This window comes from Narcine bancroftii, chromosome 1 (assembly GCF_036971445.1).
Source record: "Narcine bancroftii isolate sNarBan1 chromosome 1, sNarBan1.hap1, whole genome shotgun sequence".
NCBI lineage: Eukaryota > Metazoa > Chordata > Chondrichthyes > Torpediniformes > Narcinidae > Narcine > Narcine bancroftii.
The window spans coordinates 55,500,712-55,524,507 of record NC_091469.1 but is presented as its reverse complement, the minus strand read 5'-3'; the positions used below and the strand labels follow the sequence as shown (position 1 = coordinate 55,524,507).

The following is a 23,796-nucleotide window of genomic DNA, read 5'->3' as shown; positions in this document are numbered from 1 at the left end:
GGTCAGAACCCATAGGGAATATTGCGCTTGATCCTCTCAAACAGGAACCCCTTTCACAATCAAATATTAAATAAGTTTTTTTTTAAAAATTAGCTACTTTAGTAGTAGCTAGGCTCAATTGTGTTAAGTGAAATGATAAGCATTTTTTTTTCTAGGCTCCTTCAAGGCTTGTATTTTTAAATCATTGCTTCACAGTCAAATCAATGATCCTTTATCCCTTTTGCATCCTTTATGCATTTCAGCATTTCAAGAGCATTGGGTCATACTCTTTCAATCTTTTCATTTACAGGAAATAAATTCAGTTATATATGAGTTTCTTTCAATAGCTGAGGAATGATTTTGGACATAATTTATTCTCATCTGGAGGCTTCGTGCAATTCAGCCAGCAAGAAGTGTATGGTTGTAATTAGCTGGATTGGGTTGAGTGTTGAAGCTTCTGCCTAGCAGAAATGTGACAATAGCACTTAAAAATGATGGGTGCTGACCCACCATTTCCATTATAATTGTGGACATGATAATGATTCCCCAGGCTAATGCAATATTGCAGAAGTAGTCCCTTTAGTCAGGCAGTAGAGTGCTAATAGGCTCCTTGACAATCAGGAATTCTAGAAGTTATTTTTAGATCAGCTGGGCAGAATGTGCTTCACACACTCTGTCCAAATCAAATGAGAGGTCATTTGAAGAGGGGGGTTTCCTTCATTGGATGGATGTCCAGAAGATGCTCCAGGCACAAATCTTCAGGCTGAGTGGTTGAAGATCCACCTTTCCACATAATTAAGCCACCCATCAAGCCCCTTTCCCGGGATCTCTCCTTCCTCCAGCCTAAAGGATGGTCAGGCCACTTGAAGCCACAGTGGGGTAATTCATTTCTGGATAGTCTTATTTATCTGGTACAAATTGCATGAATCGTGACATTGGACCAGGCCTCCTAACAAGACTGTTGTCCTACATACTTAATGTCTTCAGCTGCATCACTGCAAAATACATTGGATATATTCTATCAATATCAAAATGGAAATTGGAGTACATTTATCAAAGAGCTACAGTTAGAATTTTAAACCAACCTTTAGTCCACAACAGAGCGTCCCTTCAGTAACTTCTTGGTTTATCTAGGGAAAGACTGTTGTGGACAAAATGATTATAGTTAAAGGTGATGAGGCAGAGTTGACCTTTCCAGATGCTGTTTCCCTATTTCAATGGATCAGAGAGACTAATGATTCAACCAAATGCAGAAAATTGCCATCTGACAAAATGTCTTGGTGAGCTGTACATTCCTGTCAGGCCAGCTCTGCTCTGCATGAAGTTCTACTTGGCAAAACATAGTCTGACACTCAGTGAGGACTATCTGGATAAAAAGGGAGAAGATGTTAATGATGTTTGCCTAAGGATACAGTGGGACATGGATCAGCTAGAAAGCTGGTGAAGGGGCAGGAGATGGAATTTAATCCAGACAAGTGTGAGGTAGTGTATTTTGGGCCTTTTGCTTTCGATGGACGCTGCAGAACCTGCTGATATCCTCCAGCGCTTTTGTTCTCAGTATATTGTTCTCATTCTCCAGCACCTGCAAACTTCTTGTTAACCTACAATAAATGGCAGGGACCTTAGAATCCATGATGCACAGAGGGAACTTGGGATACAATTCATAGCTCTCTGAAAATAGCAACACAGGTGGATAGGGTAGTGAAGTGGTGTTTAACTTGCTTGACTTGATAGGCAGGAATATTGAGTAATATAGTTGGGTACATGTGGCAGATGTACAAGACATTGATTAGCCACACTTAGAATATCGTGCGCAGTTCTGTTCACCACACTGTGAAAAAGATGTGGCAGAGCTAGAAGAATGCAAAAGAGATTCACTCAGAAGTACTAGGAAGTCGCTTGGAATGAAGAGCTTTTGTTACAAGGAGAGCTTGGATAGAGTGGGATTGTTGTAACTGGAGTGCAAGAGGTTGTGGTGTTAAAACTTATAGAGGTTTATAAAATTATGAGGGCATAAATTGATAAAGATAGTCCAAGTCTTTTTCCAAGAGAAGGGGAGGCTGAGAAACATTGGTTTCAGGTGATAAGGTAGATATTTAAAGAAGATCTGAGGGGCATTTTATTCCAAAGAGGGTGGTGGGTATACGGAACAAGCTGAAGTGGAGGTCATTGAGGTGGTTACAATGGCAGAGATTTAAAAAAACACATTTGCGAAGGTATGTAGAAAGGAAAGGAATAGAAGGATATGGGACAAATGCAAGAAAATGGGATTAGCATGGATAGTCATCTGAATCAGTATGAACAAGCCAAAAGCCCTGTTTCTGAGTTGAACTCCGTGAAATCTATCATGCAAAAGGCAGCAAATAATCGAGGGCAACTTTCAAAGGACAATCTGGTCCTTTTTATAAACAAACATGTTCAGTTTTTTTTTTCCAAATGTCATCCTTCTGTGTTTTAAGATTTGTAAATGTTATTGATTCATGGACTCGTGCAAAATGGTTAAGATTGGTCATTCACATGTTGAGTTCTGATGCCTGGTCATAAATCCTCACTTCACTGTTTTAGTGCTACAAAATGTTCTTGAAAGGTGATGGTCAACAAGCTCTGGAGGTTTGGGCCAGAAGGGCTTAGCTGCTTGTTTGCAAGCTCAGATACTGCTCTGCCAGACTGTACTTCCCAGCTTTCTGGGATTAGATGGGCATTGGTTAAGTGACTCACAAGTCCGCACACTAGTTACCATCTGGATATGGGTTCCATTGTGAATAAATGATTCATCCTGTTCTTGGTTAGTCATCCAGTTACTAATATGCAGGACTTAGACTTACCTGTTGCTAAGTGGAAGGCATATTTGCATGACCCCATGGTTGTTTATAATCATGTCATAGAACCCCAGTGGGAAGCCCAATATATAATGTGCATTGAGATGACTATGGCTGTTTGCAGAGTGTCAATTCCACCTGTGGTTCCCTGGAGCACAGCCTAATATATTGAGAAATTGCTTGAAGATAATGGGCCCTATGGCACACATTTCTTTTTCTTCAGCAGACCTGGATACTCAATTATTCTAGGTCTGTGCTTTCCATCTGTAACTATTCATTTAGAGAGTTAGACAGTGAGACTCCATTATCTCATTATCTATGTCCTAACTTTCACTGCTTGAATAGGTAAAAAAAAGAAGGGGATGGTCCATCTTTAGCAGATTTGGTTTCTCAATCTATGTGGCCACAAAAACTAGATGTCTGATGCATCAAGTAGCTTGAATTAATGAAGTAACAAGTATAAAAAGTTTAAAAGGACAATGCCCCATCAAGTTGTCATACAAAATGAATGAATGGGCAATTAAAAGAGCTGTGAAAAAATAATTTTATTTTAAGATATCATTACATGGCATTTTTTTGTGACCAAAGACATATATGCAAGCTTTTTTCATCAAACAAAGTAAACTTACCTTGAATACTGTGCAATTGCAATAAGTAAACCGGTGTGTGTGATAAGATCCAAAAGCAGGTCATGATAATCTGTTTTCCACACATTCGTTTTGAGATTTCATGATGTCCAAAAGACAGGGAAATCTCATCAACTATTCTCATTTGTTTCAAAGCATTTTTGAGGAAGATGGGGCCTCAGTTTTACATCTTTTCTGAAAGATAGCTGATCCCAGAGATATCATCCCTTCAGTTTTGCATTGAAATGTCATCCTAAATGACAAAATATCACATTCATATAATAACAGAAGTCATTTATGGCTTAACTGTCTATGTTGATGTTTCTGATCTTTATAAATCTACACTACTTTATCAAACCTTTTAGAATATAATTTAAATATGTTCAGTAATTTTTTTTGAAAATTTTATTTTACATTTGCATCAATAACACAGTACTTATCCATAATCATACAGAATAAAAAAAGATGCAAGAATGCATAATTTTATATTTATATTTTCTCCCCTACCCTCCCCCTCCCTCCCCAAAAAAGAAAGAATTAATCATATATTCTTCATTGATTAATAAATTTCAAATTTACAAATATATTCTTAGACCTTAAATTGACTAGGGTGAGTTGGGGTGGGAGCAGCGGACGCCGCAGATTAACTCTTACCAATAAAGTCCACATAAGGTTTCCAAATCTTATAAAATTTTTCAGATTGATTCTGTAAATTATTCGCTATTTTCTCTAACGGTATACAGTTTTTAAAATTCCATTTGCCATCTATTCAACCCCACATTATTGTCTAGTTTCCACATTATGGCCATACATTTCTTTGCTACTGCTACACTTAAAAACTTCCTCTGAAAAATATCTCATTTTACATCAGAAATATTGGCCTAACAAAAATATTTTTGGGTCTTTCAGATCTTCATAACTTGTCCCAATAAAATACTTGTATCTTCCCAAAAATTTTCTACTATTTGTTCAGTAACTTGATTAACCAACTACCACTCCACTTGCGTCAAGTACATCATGTGGATACAAGTTCCATTTTCCAGCCATCTTCTGGGTAAAGTCTTTGTAAAATATTGTCTAAAATTTCAAAAATATATATTTTACAATGCAAATTGACAGCTGTCAAAAGGTTTTCCATAATGCTTATCAGTGGATAGTGCTAAAAAAAATTCACTCAAATTTTATTTGAATTACATCTGCAGAAATGGGAAGAAAAACCCATTCTTGAAGAACCGCTGATCATTCATTATTGTACGATTATCATAATTGATATTAAATCACCCATCACTCTACAAAATGATACCAATCAAAACAATCATTGAGAGAAGCTGAAACGTATGCAAGTCTTTCGGCCTCCTTGCCTGCTTCCTCATCAATTAGTGATCTGCATCCATTTGCTTTAGTTTCATAAATTTGTCTGCCCTTAGCAATGGATGATTGTGCATGTTTATTACATTCGAATTATGGATCAGGATTTACATATTTATTACTTGCTGTGATCCTTTGTACTGAATTAAGTTACAGATTATGTAATTAAGAACTCTTATGAGTCAAAAGTGTACTGTTATCTTGCTGATTGTATTAAATCAAAAAAACTAACGTCCTTCATAACCTCAGAACTTTTCAAAGAATGAATAACTCTGCTCTAAAAATAAGATAGGATTTTGCAGATTTCATTATCCAGGGAATACTGACCAGTTTCTTTTGCCACATATTGATTTATCCTGAAAGATTAGAAAGTGATGGAGCTCAGATTAAATAATGGGTGTTCTCTGACTTGGTGCTTGTGCTAAGTTAAACCAGGGCAGGACTTGGATGGTCAGTGATTGGGTTGTAGAACAGAAAGATCCAAGAGTGAAGGTGCATAGGTAATTCCATGGAAATGGTGACATAGGGAAACAGGATGGGGAAGAAGGTGTTTGGCATGTTACCTTTGTGACGTTTCTTTTATTATAATAAAGAAACTTGGTTCTTTTAAAACAACTATATTTTATTAGCTCCAGTACTCATGACCATTCATGACCATTTTGAATCCACCCCTAGCTGCAACAAACTCATCTCCGACTTCCTCTAGTGGTCAGGATTATCATTGCACCCTATCATTACATCCCTTTCCTTGAGATGTTTAATCAAGCAATATGACACACTTATACAGTATTTCAATTTACAGTTCAACACAAATGTAAACACAGGCATCACTTTTTAAGAGACCAGTTATTTTTCTTTTAGAGATTCAGTCTGTCAGGTGCTTTGATAAAGCATGTGGATCTTCTTAACATAAGTGGTTGGATCAGCTCTGCTGGTCCACTACTTTCTAGCACTGGTAATGTTGCCTCTGCTGTTGTGCAGGCTGGATCCTCTGCATTTTTCAGTTCCTACAGTGTCCCTTGTGTTTTCAACAGGCTCTTTTGATTCCTCCTCAGTATTTGACAATCCTCTGTTTGACAATGCAGAATCTTGGATTTACTTTCTCCAGAACAGTAGTCTTTTCATTCCAAGTGTTGGAATCTCTGAGTCTCACTAGGTCATGTTGTGCCAGTGGCCCTAAGGTTTTTGCTGACTTGTCATAGTTTTTTTTTTGTCTCCATTACAGACATTTTTGTTTCTGTTTGACATCTACAACATCTCTGCTTTTGATTGGGGCTGCAGAGTAGGGAAGTGTGGTGTGTAGTCTACATCTCATCAGAATCACAGCCAGTGACATGCCATGTTGAAGTGGTGAAGCTCTGTAACTTAATAGAGCTAGATAAGGATCTGAGCCACTGTCTTATGCCTTCTTAAGCAACTGTTTAAGTATGTGAACTCATTCTTCTGCTTTACCGTTTGACAGTGGATGCAGAGGACTTGAAGTCACATGTCAAAAATCATACTCTTTTGCAAAGTTCTGAAATTCTCTACAGCTTTAGCATGGTCTATTGCAAATGTAGACAATTTGAGGAATTCCATGTCTTGCAAGGATCAACTTCATATATTTGATCACACAGCAGCAAACATGTTAGGAAGCAACACAATCTCTGGATAGTTTGGTAGATAGTCAATTACCAGCAAGTAATTTTTCCATCCATGTGGAACAGATCATTCCTATTTTCTGCCATGGTTCTGCTGGTAAGTCAGTTATGGTCATGGGTTCCTTCTCCTGATGTTTCAAACGAGTCTTACAGCTTGAATCCATCTTGTCAATGTCAGCGTTTATCCTTGGCCAATAAATAGCAGTTCTGGCCTTCCTCTTGCATTTTCCCATTCCAAGATGTCCTTTTCAGCATCTTGTTGCAGTGATTGAGGAATAACAATTCTGCTCTGTCTAAGCAGAAGCCCATTGACAACACTCAGCTCAGCTCTGATGTTGTAGTGTGGCTGACATTCACCTCCAGGCCATCTTTCATTCAGGTTCTTGATGTGTCCTTTTCTGTTTCAACTGTGATCTGCTTGGATTTCATGTCAGACACAGGAAGATATTCAGTGATCAGGTTCACGTGGAGATTCACATCTGTCTCTGTGGAACTCTCATTGTGTGCTTCATTCTGTGTTGTAGCCTTGGATAATGCATCAGCTAACACAATAAGTTTCCCTGGCGTGTATACCAATTCGAAGTCATAACTTTGTAGCTTCATAATCAGTCTTTGGATTCACAGGCAACATCTCACTGAATTTTTTCTTGATTATGGTTATTAATGGCTTGTGGTCTGTCTGCCACAAATGTTGGTAGACCGTACACATAACTGTGGAATTTCTCAAGTCTGTAGACCAGACCTAAACACTCTTCTCAATCTGTGCATATCAAAATTCAGATATTGTCATCATCCCAGATGCGTATACTACTGGCCTCCAATCTTCTCCTACAGCCTGAGGTCGTATGACACCTATTCTGTCTTTTGAAGTGTCCATAGATATTTTTGTCCTCCGGATGGGTTAAAGAACATCAAAAGCACTGGTTTTGTAATTAGTGGTCTTCAGTCATCCCTGTGGTTGTCTGTCCACTTGAATTCACATTTGTCCTGTGACAACTTCCTTCAGTACATTGTTTTGGAAGACAGGTTTGCTATGAATTTACCAATGAAATCAATCATTTCCAGCACTTTCAATATGCCTTTTTTGTCAGTGGGTCTGGGCATCTCTAGAATTGCTTTCACCATACCCTTGTCTGGCTCCAAACCTGCCTCTGACAGTGTATCTCTCAGAAAGGTGATTTCCTTCACACCAAACTGACGTTTTTCTCTGTTTAACTTTAATCCATACTTTTGGATGCATTGTAGCACTTTGATGAGCCTCTCATTGTGTTGTTCTTATGTGGATCCACATAGGATCAAGTAATCTATATACAACCGTACCCCATTTATGCCTTCTATAATGTGCTCCATTATCCTATGGAACACTTCTGGATCTGAGGAAATTCCAAAAGACATCCTCAGATAGGAGTGTCAACAAATTTCATTTGTCATTTCCTCAAAAACCACAATTAAGCTCATGAGGCATAGCCTTCCCCTCAAAAGCCATGTTGACTATTCCTGAGAAGATTATATTTCTCTAAATTCTCATGAATCCTATCCCAAAGAATCCTCTCAAATAGATAGCCCACCACTAATGTAAGGCTCACTTCTTAGATGTAGTTGAGGTGAGGAGAATCCTATCCAAGGTGATCCCACACAAGTCAGCAGGAACAGACAACATACTTGGTTCGGTATTGAAGGATGGCACAGATGAACTGATGGGGGTCTTCACAGACCTCACTGCAACAGTCCATCAATGTCATGGATTTCAAGATACCAGCTATCATCCTGGTACCAGAGGCCCTCAATGACTACTGCCTCATGGCACCGACCTCCACCATTATAAAATTCTTCAAACATCTAGTAATGGAACACATCAAAGCACACCTCCCAGAGACACTAGACCTAATTCGATGTGCCTGTAGAAGAAACTGTTCCACTGATGATATGATAACCTTGTCCCTCCACTCTGTCCTCACCTACCTCGAGAAAGACACCTTGAATGCCACTCTTCTGTTCATTGAATTTAACTCAGCATTCAATATGATCATTGCCCAGAGGCTAATGGAGAAGCTGCCTCTGCTGGCAGCCCTCTCTGTAACTGGTCTCTGGATTTTCCAATGGAAAGATAACACCAGGTCGGTAGCAGAACGTCGAGTACCATCACTCTGAGCACAGGATTACCTCAGAGCTGTGTGCTCTGACTGCTCCTATTCACACTACTGCCCCACGACTGCAACACTAGATCGTGCTCCAGTAGAGTCATCAGTAGTTGGCCTCATCAGCAACAATGATGAGTTGCACTATGGAGAAGAGGTGGAAAATCTCATGAAATGGTGCGAGAATAACAACCTGAGTCTCAATGTGGGCAAGACGAATGAGATGATCATTTGATTCAGGAGGATTAGGAATAGCCCTCCACTACACATTAATATCTCAGTAGTGGATAGAGTAGAGTACTAAGTTCCTTGGACTCCACTTAACAAGTGACCTATCCTGGACACACAATATCTCTTCACTTGTCAGGAAGGTACAACAATGACTGCACTTCCTGAGAAGACTGAGGTGGGAAAGGCTATCAGCCACCATGCTGCCAACTTTCTACAGAACCTCTATTGACAGTGTCATGGCCAGCTGCATGGTAGTGCGGTTTGTTTGTTGGAGAGCATTGGAATGGAAGTCAATCCACAAGACATGAAGGCAGCAGAGGCGCTTCCCTCCCCACCACAGACATGATCTTCCTCGAAAACCCCTGCCACCCTGCACACAGCATCTTTCAACTACTCCCATTGGGAAAGAGATACAGGAGTATCAGAGCTAAAACCACGAGGTTGAGAAACAATCTCTTCCCATGGGCAGTTAATGCTGCTGATAGACTGAATGAACTGATCATACTAACCCTCTGAGACTCTTCTATTTATTAAACAGTTGTTATTTATGTATGCATGTACTGAATATGTATTGCTTGTCTATGTGATATGTCTCATTGAGTGTTTGCATATTTTGGGACTGAAGACCAGAGAAAGTTGTTTCGTCGGACTATACTTGCACAATCAGATGATAAGAAACTTGAACTTGGTCTATAATTCGCAGGAGACTCCTGATTACTTTTTTTAAACAAGGGGACTGACAGCAATCTCTTCACTCACTTCCTGTAGTAACCTTGAATAATCCCATCCCGTCCCAAAAATATCCAACCAAATGTTTTTAAGAAGATCCAGCCCTTTCTGATTTTTGCTTCCTAAATTTTACGTATGCTTCCTTCTTCCTCTTGTAGCTGTCTCACATCTTTAATCAACTTGGTTCCCTGATCCCACTATCTTTTCCATGCTTCAGTGGGCATATCTACCCAGAACACCACACAAGTATTCATGAACATCCTCTGTGTTACTTCTGTGCTATTCCCAGAGAACATCTGTTCCCAATTTACTCTTCCCATTTCCTGCCTAATCCTATCATGATGACCCCTTCCCCAATTAAACACTTTACCATTTTGTTTACTCCTATCATTGTTCAAGATGAGGGAATTGTCACCAAAACGCTTCCCCTCCGAGAGGTATGTCACTTGACCAGCCTTATTACACAGTAGTAGATCCAGTGTAGCCTCTCCTCTCGTCAGCTTGTCCATATACTTCTTAAGGTAGGTATCTGGAACAGGCTGCCTGTAGTAGTGGTGGAAGCAGACACAATACAAGTATTTAAGAGGTTTCATGATGGATGCATGAATATGCAGGGAATGGAGAGACTTGATCATGTACACCCAGAAGAAATTCTTTAATTTCACAACACATTCATCGTAAAAGGATCTAAACCTCTGTGTCTCCTTCAATCTCTACGATCCCCTCACATACGTCTGCATGACGCTGCGATAGACTGTGAAAAGTACCCATATCTAATTAGGTGAAAATTTGACATCTTTTTTTCCCATTTCCATTTACCCTCCTCTTAGGAGACAACGGAGGAGAATGCTCATTTCTTTACAATTCCGGCAAAGAATTAGCAAAATCCAAAGCATCATGAACATTCTCAAAAAATTGAGATTGAAAATTTCCATAGAAAACCTTCAAAATTTCAGGATAATGAAAAGCAAACTTGTAGCCTTTTTGCCACAAAACATCTTTGGCTGTATTGAATTCTCGTTGTCTTCTAATAACCTCTTGACTCAAATCAGCATTAAAAAAAACACTATTTTTTTGAACCATTAATGAAGATCGAATCTTCCTTGCGTTCTGCACTGCCATACATAAAATAATTTCTTGATCTTGATATTTTAAACAACGAATCAAGACTGCTCTCATTGTTTGTCCTGGATGTGGTTTTCTTCTCAGTGCTCTGTAAGCCCTATCCAATTCCAAACCTTCAGGGAAAAGCTCTTTACCCAGCACCTCTGGAACCCAGTGCTTAAAATTTTTTATAGGGTCAGCACCTTCAATGTCCTCTGGGAGACCAACTATTTTCACATTATTCCTTCGGCTTTGACTTTCCAACGAATCAATCTTCTTCATTAAATCTCTTTTCTGAATCCCCCAATCTACAAAAGAACCTTCCACTTTTTCCATTTTTTCTCTATTACGTTCTACCTGAGTTTGACACTCAGAGAAAGCTGTTTCAATTTTCTTAAAATTATCTTGCACAGTATCAACTGATTTTATACATTTATTAATATCACTTTTAACTACAGTAATTTCCTGCTTCACAGTTGACATTTTATCACACAAGGTATTCATTTTTATTTTCATCTCCATTAATCCTTGATTCATTTGAGTTGATATTTGTTTTCACTTATTATGCATTTGACAAGCAATCGCTTCCAAAACAGTAAACACTGAATCCAGTCCAGATTCCACTTCCACTTTTTGAGATCCACCTTCTTTAACTGCAAGCTCCTCCTCCTGGACGAATTCCAATAAGGTAAGTTCCTCTTCTTCCCCAGTCATCGAGGGTCCCTTGGCTGAACGGCTGCAAGTCGACACCCAACGCTGGCACCCCGACCTCTTCGGGACGCTGGCATTCGGGCTCCCCCACAGCCCAAACTTTCTCCAGCAGCTCTTGGACCCATGATGCCCCATGCAGGCCAGGCAAAGCCATTGGACGCGCAGGAGCATCCTCTGATGCTACACTGCACGCCACTGGGCCGCCCAGTGAGGTTGCTAGTTCACGGGTCCCATTATCGGCTGTGCCACCCGCGCGTGCGGCTTCACATGAACACGGGTCGGCAATGGCCGAGCTCACCGATGTGCCGGTGCCATCTTGTGGATGCAGGATTGGCGCCGGAGTCAGACTTGAACGGGCTGGAGTCCTCTGAGGCTTGGAGACTCCCAGCGACATCTCCGTGGATTCAGCTATGCAGGTAGGCCTCAATTCTTCCGCACTTTTATATGGTAGTTTTTTCTGAAGCTGAGGTATAAATCTTTTCACATTGGATGCCATCATAAAGCACTGTTATTTAAATAACTGTAAATTTTATTTTTAACCACTTTTATGCTATTTAAAAACCGGGTATTTAATGATCCAGCTGGGGAGAGGTGTAATACATGTCTTTCTTCTACACCATTTTGCCATGCCCCCCTGCAATTTTTACATCTTAATGTATGCAGCGGAATTAAATTTAAAATACAAGGTAGCATCATGTAATAATGTGGTGAATTTGTGCTAAAGATAACAGTCCTGTTGCTTTCGACGGAAAAAAAAGTCAACTATAAAACTCCAGATTGAAATGATATCTTGGTTAAAGAGGAACAGTTTTAATTAAATTTTGGCATGGTTAATTGCAGAAAATAAAATAATGGAAAAGATAAATTCATGAGTGAGTACTTTATTATTGTGTGCTCACCGCAAGTTATTTCATAATAGATATGACAAGGACAGCTGTAAACAATAAAATCTAACTGCGCAGAATGCGACATTCACACTGGATATTTATGATTCATTTAGTGATATAACAAATTGTAGATGGTCAAATGTAGAGATAAAAGTATATCAAAATCCAAATGTAGAATGTTTTCTGAATATAGCAATGCTGAATTTGAAGTTATTCAATGAAAGTTGAAGAATATATTTGAATTTTAAAACTTGAGCTGAGAGTGTAGTCTTTTTTTTTAAACTTTATTTAAAATTTTATGACATGAATAAAATAAAAATTACATTTAAAGAAATAATAAAAAATAAGATAATAAAAATTAGAATACTACATCATTAAACTACACAAATTAACCCCCCCAATAATTATAACACAACATTAATCATCTAATTTAAAATTAGTACAACCCTCCCCCCAAAATAAAGAGTGAAGAATTAATTAACAATATTGTAAATAAAATAGAAAAAACCCCACTTACAAAAAAAGGATAAAACTTAACAACAAAAAAAATTACAAACAACAAAAAAAAATATCAATACTAAAATAATACCCTTAAACATATATTTAAATCAAACATAATACATGTATTTAACAAGTGAAATCCACTTTAAAACTAAGTTCAAATATTAAAATCATATATCAACCACATATCTGTTATTCAAAAAAAATCATAATTAATAATACAGAATTTCCATTAATATCAAGTTTCCTTTATAATTCATCGAGAGAACAAAAACATCCCTTAGAAAAACAATCAGATAAACTTTTTATTCCCTTCCCTTCCCCTTATATAAAAAAAGAAAAAAAAATTTCAAACTCTTATAAAATTCTCCATATTCTTCATTTATAACATCTTCAAAATTCTCTATCGAAATTAACAATTTTATTAAACTCTTCTCCCTCAATGTATTTGTACTTAATTTTCTTCTTTTTCTTCTTATCACCTTTCCCCTCATCTTCCTCTTCATCTAATTCAACATCCTCAATTTTTGACTTATTATCTTCTGTGACATCATCCTCTTAAAAAAGAAAGAAAAGAGAAAAAAAACCCAAAAAAAGAGAAAAAAAGGAGAGAAAAAAAACCTCCTAATTCCCTCTCAATTACAATCAGAAAACAAAAAGAGTTTAAAAAAAATTATTTATTTAAAAAAAAATAATAAAAAAACCTTCGCTTCTTAACCCAAAAATTAAAAAGAAAAAAAAACAGGTCGGAGGTCACAACTACCTCCTCCTGTTTAAACCGCTCAAAGCGGTAACTCCCCCAAAATATTGGGTGTGAGATAACTCACAGGTAGCTGATGACTTCTGGAAACTAGTACCCACCCAGTTCTCTCTCCCAACTCCTATTTCATTAAACTATCATCATTATTTAAACTATTTAAACTCTTCTCAAAAAAAAGATAAAGATTTATTTTTTTAAATCAACGTTACCACTTCGGTCACCATTGCTTCCATTTCTTTTAAAAAACTGGATCCCACCTTATATCTCTACTCTCTTTGGAGACCTTGAAGGACTACATCGTTCCTGAAACTGCATGATTGGTAGAGACTGAGCAAAGTCCATAACCTCTTTAGGATTGTCAAAGAACTTTGGCTAATTTCCATCCTAAAAAATCTTCAGTACTGCAGAATACCTGAATGTTCCCTTATGTCTTTTTTTCCACAACCGTTCTTTCCCAGAATTAAATTCGTGTCGTTGAAACATAATTTCTTGACTCAAATCTTGATAGAAGAAAACAGGATTATTCTGAACCATCAAAGGAGATCTATTTTGTTGGGCATTTCTAATAGCCGTACGTAAAATTGTCTCTCTGTCACAATAGTTTAAACAACGGATCAAAACAGATCTTGGATTTCTGTCCTGAAAAAGATTTTCTTCTTAAAACTCTATAAGCACGTTCCAGTATTAAACCTTCAGGGAATTTATCCTGTCCTAACACTCGTGGAATCGATTCAGTAAAAAATTTTCTTGGATGTGGTCCTTCCATGCCTTCTGGCAAACCAACAATTTTCACGTTGTTCCGTCTAGATTGATTCTCCAAATAATCAACCTTTTTTGCTAAATTTTTATTTTGGATCTGCAATGTTTCAATGATTCTATTTTCATCTTGCAGTTGATCCTGTGCATCGACTAAACCTTGATCACACATTTCAAATCTTTCAATGGTTTCAAGCTTAAAAGCTCCATTAATGACTTCCGCCATCGCATTAATCTTGGAAATAAACAGGTTCACAAAATTAGCTAAGTGACTCGATACAGAATATTTCTTATCTTCAAGATCCTTAACAAACATTTCAACAGAAGTAGATTCAGGCATAATGGGGTCTTGCTGTTCCTTAGAGACCACGGGATCTTCTGTCCCTTCCCTTAATTTAGTATCTTTTCTAGCAGTTTGACTTCGTATAAAAATCCCCTCAAAGTCCCCCCAGCAATGCCAGGAGACAGAAGATCAGGGTTATCTTTAAGCCAAATCTCTTTCATCATCTTCACTGAATCGATGTTTGAAAAAACCGTTGTAATTGAAGATGCATTTTGCAGCGTCACCACTATAGCAGTCGAATGACAACTCTTTAACTCTCCAGCTGGTGGCGCCCCAGCTGATTCAACTGTTAAAGCCTCAGCAACAACACCTGCAGTGGCCACCGTGCAAAACACCCGTCCAGCCCCTTGTTCTGAAAGCTGTTGAGTGCGACCTTCAGAGAGCCTCACCGGCTTAAAACAAAGCTTCAATGCCGAACTCTGCACGTCCTCCTCTGGATCCATTCTACGTTGAGACCTGGCTTCTTGTAAACAAGTAGGCTCAGACAATTTCAGAAAATGTAGTTTTTTAACAGTCTGTTGATATTTTCTTTTACCTTTTTTTTTGCATATAAACCATTAGGCACTAATCCAACACCTCTTATTATTTATAAACTTTTAAAAGAACTTTAACGGGCACTTAGGAGACCTCAGGAGAGGTCTGGAAGGCACGTCTGTTCCCTACGCCATCTTGCCACGCCCCCCAGAGTGTAGTCTTAACCAAAAGATGAAGAAGTGTTGGTTTCTTCCGGTCCAGTATGATATTGGATGAAAATATCTCAAGCGCAGTGGTTAGCGCGATATACCACGGTTAGCACAACATTATTACAGCAATCAGGACCCAGGTTTGAATCCCACGCTGTCTGTAAGGAGTTTGTACGCTCTCCCTGTATCTGCGTGGGTTATCTCCAGGTGCTCCTGTTTCCTCCAACCCTTCAAAACCTATCAGGTGTTGTTGGTCAATTGGGTGTAATTGGGGAGCACAGGCTCATGGGCTGAAAGGGCTGTTACCATGCTGTAAGTCTAAATTATAATAACATTAAATATTCCTACAAAGTGAATTCATATAGCAAAATTGCATCAAAAATTGCATTATTTAAAAATCATTGCTTATTCTTCTTATCACAAGCCAACAACTGGTAATGATTGTTACAATCTCAGTTAAGCAAAAAAACAATGTTCATTTCTTTGTAAATCTGCTTATCTACCCAGCCAATCCCATTACCTGCCCTTTGTTCAGAGGTCTGCATTTTTTCTGATCCAGTAACCTTTTGAACACGACAATGGAGTCGATCTTACCATCCCCAATCCTGACAAATTATTCCAGATTCCAAACCCTTCAAAATCATTTGTGCAAGAAATGATGAAGTGCAAAAACGTATGTTTTTAGTGCTTGTTCTTGCATTTTATGTCCTCTTGTTCTTGTCCTGTCCGTCAATGGGAATTTTTTTGATTATATTTGAAGTTGAATTGATGTTTGGTCCAAAATGCATATTCAACAAATTACACAAGAACTGAACCATTGGTTATTTTGATAAAGGCAACTTGTTATGGATTAACAATAGTTAAGTTGAAAAGTATTGTCAGAGAAATATGGACCTTTGGTTTTGTTTGACACTATCTCTAAGTTAAACTGATGAGGATGCCATTGAATGTGTGGGTTCTGTGGCTCTTGAGTATCGATATTTGGACTGATTAACATATGGTTTCCATTGAAACAATGTGTAATCTGTTGCCAGACATCCTGCTCTTGTCTTTTTTATAAATCAGCTTTCATCTCCTGAGACTTGGAATAATTCCAAGGAGGTGAAAGGATAGTTTCAGGCATTGATTTTTAGTTATACATAAACCACAAACATTCACTGCATTTTCTTTGGATGAGAGCGGGCTAAAGTGTCTATTTTACTTCAATAAAGGACAAAATTGCTCAGCAATGAGATAGGGAAGAATTATTAATATTATTGGCAGGCATGTTCTGAATCAAATAACAGAATGAACCAAGATCATCATCATCGGTAGCAGAGAGAGGTGGGCGTGGAATTTTTCAGGATTGACAGTCGCTCTTCAACAGACAACTTTTACTTCAAATTGACCGTGAAACTGAAAGTGTGAAATGAGCTTCAGTGCAACCTCCCAGTTTTAAAGCAACACATAAAGTGCTGGAGGATCTCAGCAGGTCAGGCAGCATCTGTGGAAAGCAATAGAAAGTCTGCGTTTTGGGCCAAAACCCCTTGTCAGGTTGCTGATTTCTGGTGAAGGGTTTTTGGCCCAAAACCTCGACTGTCTATTGCTTCCCATGGTTGCTGCCTGACCTGCTGAGCTCCTCCACCACTTTGTGTGTTGTTCCAGTTTTCAAGCATGCGCAAATTTCTTGTTGACTACCAATATTAAATCCTGACGAATTGCAATCAGCATGCAGATGGGACAAGAACTTGGGGATGGGGTGCCCTGAACATCATGGAGAAAGGGGGAACTGAAAATGGCCATTTCTGGAATCCTTGACATAAAATTGTTTACCTGCAGGACAAGGCTAGGGGGCATGTGCTCCATTCGGTTTTCCTGAATTAGCTGGAAGATCCAATTGGCATTTAGACTGAGTTACCTCCTGACTTTTCAGTCATTTCAGCGGGCCTCAGTAAAAAGGGGCCGAAAAGGTGTTTGCATTTAGCTATTCTTTTTTGAGTGTCATTCTTTCTGAATGGTGAGGAACCCTAAACTTAAACTAGTGCTTTCAGTTCAGTCTGAAAATATTTGGCAATTTAAATATTTCCCATGACAGTGATTTGTTTGGAAGCATTCTGTGCCTTTTGCATATTAATTGTTCATTTATTTTATTGTTTCACCTTAATTACTGATTTATCTTCTGAATCCATCTGCATCAAGTTGATTTTAGATCAGCGGGAGGTTGTTTGGTTTTATATTATGTTTTATTACAACATGCCATTAACTGCTATCTCAGCTACTCAGGTAATCTGTGAAGCAAAACTGGGACAGTTCACAGGATTGAAAGCTCAACTAATTCGTGATGAAGGGCTCAAGCCCAAAACGTGGTTATCTTTTACTTCCTTTGGTTGCTGTATGGCCTGCTGAGTTTCCAACACATTTGTGTATTGATATGACAACACAAGAGGTGAATGTCTAAAGTCAACCAAATGAACTCTGCTTCTGAAATTTAGCTCCAATGACACACTTAGCATGCACAATAGGGGAGTAAAAATACAAAGATGCTGGAGGAACTCGGGGGTCTGGCAGCATCCATAGGAGTTAAAGATATATTACCCATTGTTTCTGGCCTGAGCCCTTCCTCAAGGAGAGCATTCTATCCTAACTCTCTTGTTTTATGAAGTCTGCCTCTGCAGATCAATATTTAATTATAACAATAAACAAATCCAGGGACCTAACAATCAACTTTCCTTGTGACTTAAACTGAATACTGCATCTTTTGTATGTGTGCCTGTGTACTTGTGCAATCTATCTTAGGGAAATTTGAGATATTCAAGATACTTTTTGTATTTTTTAAATCTCCAAAGTAGCTTTAGTGCTTGTGTTGTTAGTATGTAAAATCAACCTATCAGAGAGAACCTTTTCTATGATTGATGCCTAAGTTTCACCGCAGGTTTCATTCTTGAGCAGTCTGTTTTAAATCACCTTCCTGGTTTCTGTATAATCATATTTAGTCTCTGTACACTGTTAATTAATTTTGTTTGGCTATCATTTTGGTCAAATGAAAACTGTTTAATTTCTTATTTGATTCAAGCTGAAATGTTTGGGAAGACTCTCTCTTTCTCTCTCTCTCTCTCTCTCTCTCTCTCTCTCTCTATCTCTCTTGGAGCTGCTGGATATACTGACTATTTCAAGCAATAATGATTCTAGTATTTAAGTTTCTTTGCATTTTGATTAGCAAACTTAATTTGTTTCATATTGCAGCACTTCAGTGCCAGTTAAGATCAAAATAAGTGCAGTACACCCCCACAAATGATCAGAAGTCCCAATATATAACAGATCTTACATTTCCAGAAATGATACAACTGTCTAATATTGTTCTCTTGGCTTAATAATGTTTTATGTTCCAGGTATTGTGACAGGAGTTCTGGTGAGGGAGTTTGTCATTTTATCAAACTTGGACAAATTCTACTTTGGGTTTCCTGGAGAGATCTTAATGCGAATGCTAAAGTTGATTATTTTACCTCTAATTGTTTCCAGTATGATTACAGGTAGGTAATCTTCATGAGTTATTTTATTGAAAGAAATCACTGGAGTCAGGAAGACTGATATTGAAAAATTATTTTACTTCAATGTATGAGAATTTGATAATGGGAACAAATGCAATTTTCTGTTTGCCTATCTTTGATTAGCAACCTCACACCCCACAACGCCTGCCCCCATCCCCACCTCACCCATGTTCAAAAACAGTGTTCATAGTTTATGATGGTGAAAACAAGTTTAAAGTGTCCTGGACACTTGTTATTAGTAAACAATAGCCTTTATTTACACATGGGGGAATACACTCCCACATATACAAAGCAATAATTCACAAGTCATGAACAATGGATGCTGGTTAATGGCTGATAATCGCAACTCCCGATAAATCACCAATAATTGCAACTGCCAATTGTTAAGTGAAGATTAAACAATGCTACCCGCCACTCCCTCCATAACAAGCAGGCACAACACACTGAATAGCAGTGCAACACATATCTAGTTACAATTTTAATGGGTGAGATGCTGCAGTCTCTACCAGATGTATGCCACATTACCCTCACCCTTTACCGGCATTCATCTTACAACTGGTTCTCCAGTGTCACCCAGAAGTCACAACCTGGATCGGATTCCTCACAATTGGTATTCCAGCATTGCCTGTGGCTTGTAATCTGGAATGGAGCTCAGGGATTGTCACAAGGGGAAAAGAGATCAAGTTGGTCCACATGGTTGTTTTATTCCTTGGTGATCTTGGTGCAGTTGATGACGAACATGGTGAATGGCTTCACTAGTATATTGCGCCCATGAAAAAGGGTTAACAGGGCAACTGGAATCCATCAATACTGGCTGCCTATGGTTGGACACTAACAAGAGAGGCATCAGATGCTGAGTACAAATGAAAAGCAGCAGCAAAACATATTTAAGTCAGTTGAACTAACACAATGTGTCGGCATCATGATGTAATTTATCATGCGAAATTCAATAAAAGTTAATTTACTGTTTCTCCATCTTCCAATGTAATACAGCAAGTCTGAAATTATCTTTGTGTTCAGATAGAAGTTGTCTACCATAATCCCAATTTTGTTTTTCAGGACACAAATCTTTTGAAAAAAATTAACCAATGTTATGTATTAAATGAATCATTTTTTTCAATATTATTGAAAGCATTGCAGCAGAGAGGTAGACAACAGGTTTGTCTTTACATATTTTAATTCAGCAAGTAATTAATTGAAATGATCTACCCTGCAGCTTTAATGAAAACATAGTGCTAACCAGCTTCCCAAATTATTTTTCACAGGAGTCGCTACTTTGGATTCAGATGTCTCAGGGAAAGTTGGAGTGCGGGCAGTGGTGTATTATTTTTCAACCACCATTATTGCTGTAATTCTAGGTAATATGTGCTATACAATATTATGTATATGCTAACATTTCTCGCAACTTCACTTTTAAAGTTCATGAAGAATAAAATGCTAACCTTTCACTTTGGATAATGATTATAAACATTTGGGAAATGATATGCAAAAAGTTAAGCTTTAAAATTCATCCTATCTTAAAACCACATTTCAAAACAATAATGTGGAAGATCAGCAGTAGTTGGATCCTGCCCCTCCAGTGAAGATATACACATGGTACATGGAGCTGTGCATGTAGATGGTCGGGTTTGTACAATTGTATCACATAAGCCCCATTACATTTGAACCGCAAACTGTACTGGACTGAAGGAGAAAATGGATAGGCCAAGACTGTATTCACTGGAGGAAAGGAGGCTGAGGGGTGACCATATAAAATCCTGAGGGACACTGACAGGGTAGATCATCACAGTCTTTTTTTCCCAGGGGGAGGGAAATCTGAAGCCAGAGAGCATATTTTTAGATTTCAGATTTATTGTCAGAGTACATACATGAGATCACATACAACCCTTATTGGTAGTGCAAAAATAAACTGTACTCAATGTACACATTTAAACAAATAAAGAAATGTAAACAAACTGTGAAATACAGAGGAAAAAAAAACAAACAATAAAGTGCAAATTAAGAGTCAAATAAGTCCCTGATTGTATTTATTGTTGAGGAGTCTGATGGTGGAGGGTAGCAGCTGTTCCTGAATCTGGTAGTGCTAGTCTTTTGGCACCTATATCTCTTTCTTGATAGTAGCAGTGAGAACAGAGCATGGGCTAGGTGGTGTGAATCCGTGATGATTGCTGTTGCTCGCTGATGCCAGCGTTCCCCTTAGATGTTCTCAATGCTGAGGAGGGTTTTGCCTGTTATGTGCTGTGTCCACTACCTTTTTCAGGGCTTTCCACTCAGGGGTATTGGGGTTCCCATACCAGACCATGATGTAATCACGCTCTCCACTAGACATCGGCAGAAATTTGCCAGGGAATCCTATGTCTTACCAAACCTCCACATACCCCTGAGGAAGTAGAGGTGCATTCATCATGATGCCATTGGTGTGTTGGGTCCATGAACGATTCTCTGAGATAGGGACTCCCAAGTACTTAAATTTGCTCACCCTCTCCACCTCCTCCACTTAAGGGGACTGGAAAAAGATTTAAATGGGACCTGTGAGGCAGATATAGTGATGGCTCTATGGAATGAGCTGCCAGAGGAAGTGGTAGAGATGGACACAATTACAACATTTAACAGACATTAGGACTAGTATATGGATACAAAAGGTAGAGGGGGATATGGGATAAGTGCAGGGAAATGGGATTATTTTAGAAAGGCATTTGTTTTTGTTATATCAACACAGTAGAATTAACAGACGGAAATGTCTTAATCAACTTCATTCATTCAAAAGTTCATTTGCTAAATATATCTCTACAGAACAAAGTTTAAATGTATTTTCAATGGCATGTTACACAAGCAAATAATTTATCTGTTTCTTACAAGGAATTGTGTTGGTGATGACCATCAAACCTGGTGTCTCTCAAAAAGCTGAAGAAATTGACAGAAGTGGGAGCACCCCTGAAGTCACGACAGTAGATGCCTTGTTAGATCTCCTTAGGTTAGTCATTCACATGGGACGTGCCATTTGTAATCAGTTGTCTCCAAATATATTGCCTAAAATTAATATTCATGCCTTATTTACAAGCACCTTGAAATTGCACAGTGTTTATATCCTTTGAAATTCTTCACTAAAGGAAGCAGTAAGGCAATATTCAGGCTTGGATTGATAAGTGTCAAATGATGTTTGCATTACTGAAATCCCATGCATCATGAAGACTAATCACTTATCCTTGAAGCTCTATGCCAAGTTACCTACCATTAATCTGTAGTTGCTGGAGTTTAGAATGATGAGGAGAGAATCTCATCCAAACATATCAAATAATAAAAGGAATAAATATATCCATGTGCTGAAGATGTTTCTAGTATTGGGAGAGTCAAGGACCAGAGGGCACAACCTCAGAATAAAAGAACATCCCTTTAGAATAGATATGAGGATAATTTTCTTCAGAGGGTGGTAAGTTTCAAGTTTTCCTCTTAATTAACGCTGAAAATGTTCATCCTATTTTGTTGCTTTTTTTTAATCCTTCTGATACACAAGCCTTCTTGAATTCTTGTTGAATTAAAATTTCTCAGTAAATTTCAGGCTATATTTTTAGTCAAGTGACTCTTGGTTTTCTGACTACCTTCTCTTCCCCTGATTTATTTCCCTACTTTATCAATGGACAGTATTTTCTTGCTACAATATTTTTAACATATTAGGTAACATTGCGCACATTCATATGGAAATTCGTCTTCAATTGATTGTGTGAAAAGTGCCAGTAGTTGTATTTTGTGTTAGAAAATCAGTAGTATTCAAGTCAAATTGCTCCATTAGCTCAGTTCAAACCAAGCATAACTAACCCAAAACAGACTGCAGTGAGAGGGGAAGAATGTCACAGTGGAGAGGGGGAATGTCACACAAAGTAAAGGTGAGCCTCACGCAAAGAGAGGGGGCTCTCACGCAGAGAGAGAGGGAGATGTCATAGAGAGTGGCTGAGTCACACACAGAGAGAGGAAGTGAAAGTGAGAGAGGGGATTTACACACAGGTAGGGGGAGCCACACACAAAGAGGGGGATTGAGTCCAACTCAGGGAGAGGAAGTGTAATACCCTGAGACGAAGTCCAACACAGAGTTCTTTAGCTTGGCTTCGCGGACGAAGATTTATGGAGGGGTATGTCTGCTGCAGGCTCGTTGGTGACTGACAAGTCCGATGCGGGACAGGCAGGCACGGTTGCAAGGGAAAATCGGTGGGTTGGGGTTGGGTGTTGGGTTTTTCCTCCTTTGTCTTTTGTCAGTGAGGTGGGCTCTGCGGTCTTCTTCAAAGGAGGTTGCTGCCTGCCGAACTGTGAGGCGCCAAGATGCACGGTTGGAGGCGAGATCAGCCCACTGGCGGTGGTCAATGTGGCAGGCACCAAGAGATTTCTTTAAGCAGTCCTTGTACCTCTTCTTTGGTGCACCTCTGTCTCGGTGGCCAGTGGAGAGCTCGCCATATAACACGATCTTGTGAAGGCGATGGTCCTCCATTCTGGAGACGTGACCCACCCAGTTCAGTTGGGTCTTCAGCAGCATGGATTCGATGCTTGCAGACTCTGCCAGCTCGAGTACTTCGATGTTGGTGATGAAGTCATTCCAATGAATGTTGAGGATGGAGCGGAGACAGCGCTGATGGAAGCGTTCTAGGAGCCGTAGGTGATGTCAGTAGAAGACCCATGATTTGGAGCCGAACAGGAGCGTGGGTATGACAATGGCTCTGTACACGCTGATCTTTGTGTGTTTCTTCAGGTGGTTGTTTTTCCAGACTCTTTTGTGTAGTCTTCCAAAGGCGCTATTTGCCTTGGCGAGTCTGTTGTCTATCTCTTTGTCGATCTTTGCATCAGATGAAATGGTGCAGCCGAGTTAGGTAAACTGGTTGACCGTTTTGAGTTCAGTGTGCCCAATGGAGATGTGGGGGGGCTGGTGGTCATGGTGGGGAGCTGGCTGATGGAGGACCTCAGTTTTCTTCAGGCTGACTTCCAGGCCAAACATTTTGGCAGTTTCC

The 23,796-nt window shown here is 38.8% G+C and overlaps 1 protein-coding gene across 3 annotated transcripts in view; it reads left to right on the top strand.

The window, feature by feature from the left end:
• The window catches only part of LOC138758317 (excitatory amino acid transporter 3-like), a 92,676-nt gene that overhangs the window by 25,427 nt on the left and 43,453 nt on the right, over positions 1–23,796 (top strand). For 2 of the 3 annotated variants that reach the window (XM_069927078.1, XM_069927069.1), the window contains exons 2-4: positions 18,644–18,784; positions 20,068–20,160; positions 21,662–21,776. In XM_069927078.1, the coding sequence (XP_069783179.1) occupies positions 18,730–18,784; positions 20,068–20,160; positions 21,662–21,776 (263 nt within the window). In that variant the 5' untranslated portion in view covers positions 18,644–18,729. Of the gene's footprint in view, positions 1–18,643; positions 18,785–19,861; positions 19,961–20,067; positions 20,161–21,661; positions 21,777–23,796 lie in introns of all 3 variants that reach the window. The other variant, XM_069927087.1, reaches the window with a different exon arrangement.